Here is a 7,958-nt window from a genome sequence, read left to right on the forward strand (position 1 = left end):
AAGAAAACCCAGCAATTTAACTTGAACTGGATGTCAAACCACAGCATACAGAACTCTAAAAATCACACAAAGAAGTTACAATAAGAAACTTGTTAAAAAAAAGAAAAAAGAAATTTAGCAGCCAATACTCATGAAACACTCCCATTTTCACTTCTAAAATCTTGATTTTAAATTACAATGCATGCAACCATAAACCCATTTTTTTTTATGGCTGGCGATAGTGATGATTACAAGTTTGTGCAAATAATAATTAAAAAACAAAAAATCCAAGTTTAATGTTACCAACAGCTTTCAGTTTCCGATAAAGTATTGCACAAATAGACATGACTGAATCATTTGTGGTCAAGCCTACTCTGGGGTTCAGCAGTATTAAAAGTCTAACCTTATAACTTTACCTCCATATCAGAAAACAAAGTACAAATCTGCAAAACACTGACGGTTTAAAATATCCACAAGACAAGAAAAGAAAGGCACCGATTTACAAACGCTGATTAAGGCCTAGTCTTTTTTTTCTGTTTTTTTAATAGTCAAAAAGAAACAGCCCTCTCCCACTTGACATTTGCCTCATTTCACATCAAGTCAATATGGAATCATATCCCATTTTCAGCTCAGGTTGGGTGTAGATGGATGCTTGAAGAAAACTGTAGTCTGGCAGGGAGACTACCCACCAGTTTAACCAGTCAGGTGACCAACCAATCCAGAGTGCAGAGCATGTTTCAGAACATCCGCTCGGTGAAGCGGGGGCATGTAGAGGGTTGGAGGAGGTGCTCCGGGGTAGCTGGAGGATGGGTAGGCTTGGCCTTGGACAGGGTTAGGGGCCATGTTCAACGGTGAAGGGTTCTGCTCATAGTACTGGCCTTCACACTCCTCGTCCAGCGGCAGGGCCAGACGCTTCCCCTTCTGTCTTCGATTGCAGAACCAAACACGCACCACCTGCCACACACAGCAAATCATCAAAAACACAACCTGCCAACTCCAGAAAACATGAATTAAAAGGTTACCGACATCTGGATACACTTACATCTCTTTCCAGGCCCAGATCATCTGAGATTTGTGTTATTTCTTGAGTGTTGGGCTTGGGACATTTGATAAAGTAGGCCTCCAACGCAGACCGGACCGCTCCCTCCAGACTGGTCCTCCGCTTTCTCTTTCTGGTGTCGACAAACACTCGCTCAATCTTGTACATCTGGGGGGAAAAAAAATAAATAATTATAACATTAATTACAACTGTATTTGAAAAATTAAAGCCTGAAAGGTTTTTACTCCAGCTAGCTTACACCATTTCAGGATACATCCCTTCACCAATACACCCAAAACAAAATAGGACAGCAGCTCTCCAGGACTGGAATTCAACTGGATTCACTTCAGGATTCATGTGACCACTAACCAGATGGGTTCCCCACTAGGTGGCGCATCACAAGAGCAGATGGCTTTGATTCACGTTTGCTCAGCAGGACGTTTAACTACTGTAGGCCTGAAAAGACCAGCTCCATCAAGCCATGGATGCAGCTTTTGTTTTCTTGCAAACTAGTTGGCAGATGCTGCAAGCTGTACTTACCTCCTGAGGATTTTCCGAAGTTTCTGCCTCATCCAGCCATCTCTGCAGAAGGGGCTTCAGCTTGCACATGTTCTTTAAGCTCAGCTGCAGAGCCTCAAAGCGGCAAATGGTTGTCTGGCTGAACATTTTGCCTACATTGACAAAGACAAATGTAACTTTTTTTCTAGGAAAGTTTTGAGTTTCTAACCAAGATATGAAGTTTGTCAAGTCTCTAAGATAAACATGCATCATACAGTAATTAAATTCTGGAGAAAAACAAAATCATGGAAGCCTACCGTAAAGGTTACCAAGAGCTAGGCCAACATCTGCCTGAGTGAACCCCAAAGTTATCCGTTTGTGTTTCAACTCTTTGGAAAATTGCTCCAGTTCGGCAGTGGTGAGGTTCTCCTGAGAACGGGAACATTTTTAGATTGCATTAGTCCGAGTAAACATTCATTTTGGGTTTTAAATTTAAAAGACAGTCATGGCGCATCTCAACTTACCTCTTCAGAGTCGCTGCAACCCCCACTTGAGGATCCGCTGCTCCGCGTGTTGGGAGCCGTGTTCTGTGCCTGGGGCTCTGACGGAGCCTGGTTCGCGTTTGCGCTGAAAAACGCGTTTCCCTGGGTCCCATTGCTTGGAGGTGAAGGAGACGTTGACGGGGACGATGTCGAGGACGCTGAGGGGTTTTGATTATTGCTTCCTGGTTGGGTGATGTGAGTGACCCCGGGCCAGAAGGAGGGGTTCCAAGTCGGTGGGTAGAAGACTCCATGGGTCATGCTTGTGGAAGGTGCAGGAATCGGATACTGTTGAACCTTCATTTCGGTCGGATAATCATTTCCAGTGTCCTTCTCAGTCTTGATCTCGGGCAATCTGATTTGCTCCCGAGTCTCGGCTATCGGGGGGCTCCCGTTTATTGGCTGGGTGGCCGCAATCACGCCGGGTACCTGGCCAGTGTACTCGGATGCAGCGAAGGGATACCAATGCTTTGGTTGCCCAAAGTCCCCAGCCTGCAGATCGGATCCTCTGTAGTCACCGGCGACGTGTGGAAACGGGAAATACGTTTGGGTTGGCGCGGGTGTGATCCCTCCGTAGGCTGGCTTGCTGTAAAGCAGACTCGGGTCGTGAAAAACCGGGTGAGGAAGCTGGAAGCACGAAGAGTTGCCCATGCCTTCCTGACCCAAAACCTGAGTGTTGCAAGCGCCAGCCCGGCTGAAGTCATAAGGTCGACTTTGGATCTCCGGGGTCTGCGATCTGTCAGACATCTTCCTGGGAGTGTAAAATCTTGCTTACAAGTAACTCAAATTATATAAATAATTTTCAAAAAGTTAGAAATGGCTCGATTGAAAGCTGCCCATCTGATTTAATCTTAAAAAAAAGAAAGAAAAGAACAATCTAAGGCGACAGAAACGTGTTAAGAAGGCATCAGTTTCCTAAACGATTACATCGTCGTCACTCTCTGGCCTCCTCCCTTAGACCCCTGTGTTCACAACCACCTCTCAACTCAAATGTTCGTTCCTTGCGGTGGCTCCACGGGTTTTACTTATCACAGCTGCGGGAGATGGAGATCGGCCTACTGTACGCCCATTGGCTGGTGCGGACAATTACGCACAGCTGATGGGACATTCGTGAATGACCTTGATTCTTGCGCAGAGAAGTGGGCGTGTCTTTTGGAAACTTTGGGGTTCATTTTCCACAGAATCTTCGCAATTTTTGCGAAACTGAAGCAAGTCTAAGCTGCACTAAGGCGAAACATAGTTGATGCAGCCGAAATAAGGGGGGAAATAAGCGGATTTACAATGCTAAGCAGACACGGGTCACCTCCACTATAAATACATACTGTAACACCATACTGTTCTCCTCATTCATGAATTATAAAGCTATAGTTGTTTAAATTATGCTTTCTTAAGGAAATGGCTTTGATATTATAATCCTTATGAAAATACTTCGCTTTGCTCTGCATTAATCTATTAAAAAAAGATAACCCTGTGGGCCTAAGCTGGAACAGTTATCAAACATGCTAACTTAATTACTCGTGGACATATTTAATTAGAAACAAACAATGGCACATTTTGGTGACTCTCTAGGTAGGATGTTAACATTCAAAGCTGTGGCCCATGAACACATTTCACTCATCGTCAACCTCCTGAAATAATGGCTTAAGACGTATTTTTGCCGAAAATATTTTTTTTGGGGGGAAAAAAAAGATTGAAAGAAAGAAGAAAAGGAAAACAACAATCGCCACCTCTTTCTTTCCAGAAGACGAAAAGAAAAATCACTTTTGACGACAACAACAACAAAAAAGAAGCATTACTTAGGCCATTAATTTAGGAGGATGTTGCTTTGTTAGGTTTGTTTTAAATTGGATGAATCATTTTTATGAATGTGTTTCATGCAAACTGCAGTGGGAATTTGCATTACAATTTGCAATAACTATTGGTCTCATTTTTTGAAGACCAAAATATTTCCCTTAAACTCCAATCGATATTTTAGTCGTTGCATTGGTAATGTGGTAGGCCAATGGATGGGTTGTTCGTTCAGGTGAGGTATTATTCACCTTGGATCGGTGCTCAGTCAGGGGCCTGGATGGCCGGACCATCGCTGCAGATGGTGCTCCCCCCAGCGCGAGCCATTGGCCGCAGATTGCGGCAGGAAGACGCACTGCGGGGAAGGAGGGGGGGAAGCCATTGTGCTTCGTGGCCCCCGGGCACCCCGTTGATTTCAGATCCCGAGTTTCGATGGTCGACCATTAGCTCCTTTTCACATTAGAACAATAAGTCTCAACCCTTTGATTCCACCCCACACCGATCACCTCTCTCGCTCTCTTTCTCACACATACACGCACACACACAAACACACACACGCACACACGCGCGCTCGGTCATCTGAAACAAACTCAAGCCAGCAGTTTCGCCCTGGTTCTGTACGTGGTATCGGTGTTATTTGGCCTAAAGCTCCAAAACTGGTCTGAGAACCAAGATGTCTACAGGTGCAATAACCCCACTGTCCGGAATGTCTCCTGGTGACAGTACGTGAGTCTGGAGCTTGATGCATGTGGGATAAAATTCCGCATTTTTACATTTCACTGTGGCTTTTAAAGAAGTGATGTGTGGCTGTGGAATGTGAAAGTCCAAATGAAACAGTGCTAAGAAATTAACCCTTTCATGCACAGTGGTCAGTATAGTGGTTAGCTATTTAAAAGCCATTTCCTTGTGCTTCTTGTGGATTTTTATGTTATAAATGCACACAGACCATTGAAGTGGACACTAATGCATCATAAAATACACCATCAACTACTGGCCGACAGCTGCAAATGCAAGAAATTAGTTTTGTTAAATCCAATATGGCCGACAGACAAAAAAATGCATGCCAACCGACCCTGTCCCTCCTTCCACTCTTGCAGGTAAAAAGAAAAATATTGTGACATCAGATAACCCCTAAAGAACAATACTACTGATGGATTTTTCAAATAACTTTGTATTTGGATAAAATTACAATTGATCACCTAAAAAAAAGTAAAATAAAACTTTTTTTTTTTACAAAAATGTTTTTACTACCTTTTTTATGCCTTAAAAAAATCTAAAGAAAAAAAAACTGACAAGGGATCATAATTCATGCATGAAATGGTTAAGAAAAAAAAAACGTAAGCCTTTGTTGATCCCCCAAATGAAGCGCTTTGCACATTCTATGACTAATAGAATTCAGACTAATCCAAAGCAATGCATCATGTTGAAGTAGAAGGAAGATGATACCGTGTTAAAAACAAATCTTAGCTACAGATTCACACTTTGTAGAAGTATTTGACTAGGTCAGTCTACTACAATATTGTGGTTTGATTTGAGCCACCCCGTTACTCAATTCAACTTAATTCAATTAAAAACTTTTTTTTTATGACAAAGGAAAATGGAATGTTGTCAAAACTAATCCAATCATCTTCAAAGACTGTTTCTGAGGGCCGGACAGATCTCGTTAGCAGTCAGTCTTACAACCAACCTGAAGATACCTCCGACTGGAGAGACGCTTTCTGTATGAAACTCGTATGACTGTCCTGATATGCTAACCACACAACTTGTGGGCAGCATAGACAATATTTCACAGCTACAAATCTTTAATGACACCATCAGTTTTTGGTAAGCACTGCTAATCCACCTCATTTGCTTTTGTTACTCCTCTTTAAATCTCTGTCCCATTCTGATCAATGCAAGAGACAGTTTGAAAATGTTCCTTCTCTGTCTTCTTTTTAGTTGTCATATCTTTATTTTCAACTCCTTTATTTAGGCATTTGGATTTTTATGGTTAAGTCTGCCCCGCTGGAATATTTTGCAGCCTCGAGGAGGTTTCCTTCTACAGTTGTCCTGTTATGTTGCCTCAAAACTACCTCCTTTCAATTCTCCTCAGCTACATGAAAATAAATGAAGTTATTTTAGAGCTTGTGTGTTTGGTTTGGGAGAGTCCTGAAGCTGGTTAACGGACCTGGATGGTGCACAGAGACAAAAACTGAATGAACTTCAACAACATGGTGATGGAAGCATCTTGCGGAGAGAGAATCTTTTTCTTCAAGGTTGATAGTAAGATAGACAGATCAAAGGCAGATTTGAGTCTGCAGATTTTAAAATGGGGTGCAGGCCATGGATAACAACCATAAACTCAGTGGAATGGTTTCAATCAAAACATATTTATATGAACAACGTTAAAATAGTTTTTGACAGATTCTCTCCATCCGTTCTGGGTTTGAGCCAGGAATGGATCCAATTTTCAGTCTTTAGATGTGCAAAGCTGGTAGAGACATGTTTCAAGAGAGTGCAGCTGTAACTGGAGCAAAAGGTTGTTCCTCAAAGTGTTTACTCAGTTTGGGCTGAATACAAATGTCTGTCACACTTGACAGGTTTTATTGGGAAACTAATTTTAAAAAGCATGCAAAATGTTTTGTCCCCTCCCATCCCCAATCTCATATATTTATATGTTATAAATGGTAGAAAATTCAGTAGAAAATTCAGCATGTCACTAATTGAATGCTGCAATTAGTGACATGCTGAATTTTCTGATATCAGTTTACACTGAGGATCAGTAATCATGACTAGAGATCCTCTGTAAGACCACAACCACAGAGTCAATGGCTTAAAAGACATCAAACTCCATTCTTACAAGCATTGTCCTGGGCCATGGACTTGGGAGGATAATTGTCATGCAAAAGGAAAACAGCAAGAGAGATAGCAGACTTCAGGCTGGGTTTGAGAGGGAGAGAAAGGGGGTCTACAGAGCACTCATCTCAGGGAGTCCAAAAGAGGGGGGAAGGGGACGACTGCTGAATAGCTCGGTACAGTGAGGTGGGGAGGGTCAGTATTTAGCCAGAAACCCCCACAGATGTCTCAGATCTTGTGTTTAAATGTGTGTTTTAGGTGACCTCGGCTTACAGGGCTGATCCAGGCCGTAGCAGAGAGGGGAAAGTGAGTGATGAAAAGGAAGCGTGGTGACAAGACATATATTGATCTAGTTCATCTCCCGCTCGCTTTTTATTGAGTTATCAAGTGTGATGACCTCCCTGTGCTGCAGATAAGCCTCGTCCCTGATTGTTTTATTAAATTTGAGATTCAGTTGTGCCTTTCTGATAAGACTGCCGCCGTAAAATTTGGGAAATGAATTTTCCCCAACTGTAACTGACTAGGGAAACCTGTCTAAAAGTTCCTATAACAAGTTTATGTTATTGCAGGATCAAGAAGATGTCCAACTCTCTTTCTCATTTTGCCTAAGAAAAAGCTCCTGTTTTGAATTTTACCAACATGATATCTCAAGCAAACAGGAAGTTTGATTTAACTTCTCTGCACTTAGTTACCTTCACGTCATTCATCTTTTGCAATGTTCTTTACCGATACTTAATTGGCGCTTCTTTGGGCCCACATAGTTTAAGTTTTCTTGTTTCTGGACATTACTGCAAAAGTAATGATTACCAACAGCTAACATGTATAATTTAGGTGAAGATTACCCACAAAGCACATCAAAATACTACATTTTCAGTCTTTCTTGCAATTCCAGGAATTGTGACAAAGACTCCAGCTTTCATTTTGCTCCTGATCTGATAAAATACCGACACTTGGATTCCTGAATCTGTCCCTCCTGTTGAGCAGCACAGTCATCCCCCACAAACAGGCCTGACGGCTTTTTGATTATTCTCCCCAACGACCCTCCTGTCTTTGACACCCACCTTCACATGCCCTCCACCTCCACCCCACCCAGGTTTTGATCGAGGGCCAGTGGGCCGCCTTCTTTCCACTGTCCACCAGCACAAAAGGCTTTAAATGGCCCTTGGCATGTGGCTCAATGGGGAAGGGAGACTGACTCATCCCCTCCCCATCAACATACAGCTCCACAATAAAATAAAATAAACCAAGAGAAACTTGTAGGGTCCATTTTTTTAATTTGT

At 42.5% G+C, this 7,958-nt stretch overlaps 1 protein-coding gene across 1 annotated transcript; it reads right to left on the minus strand.

Moving 5' to 3' along the window:
* Positions 1 to 97: 97 nt before the first annotated feature.
* pou5f3 (POU domain, class 5, transcription factor 3) lies at positions 98 to 4,821 on the minus strand. The gene is made up of 5 exons (XM_008423973.2): positions 2,041 to 4,821; positions 1,834 to 1,945; positions 1,559 to 1,689; positions 1,022 to 1,186; positions 98 to 933 (listed from the first exon to the last, which is right to left on the minus strand). The coding sequence occupies exons 1-5, from the start codon at positions 2,800 to 2,802 to the stop codon at positions 673 to 675; spliced, it is 1,431 nt and encodes a 476-aa protein (XP_008422195.1). The 5' UTR covers positions 2,803 to 4,821; the 3' UTR covers positions 98 to 672.
* Positions 4,822 to 7,958: the final 3,137 nt, after the last annotated feature.

Source organism: Poecilia reticulata, linkage group LG12, assembly GCF_000633615.1.
Source record: "Poecilia reticulata strain Guanapo linkage group LG12, Guppy_female_1.0+MT, whole genome shotgun sequence".
NCBI classification, from domain to species: Eukaryota; Metazoa; Chordata; class Actinopteri; order Cyprinodontiformes; family Poeciliidae; genus Poecilia; species Poecilia reticulata.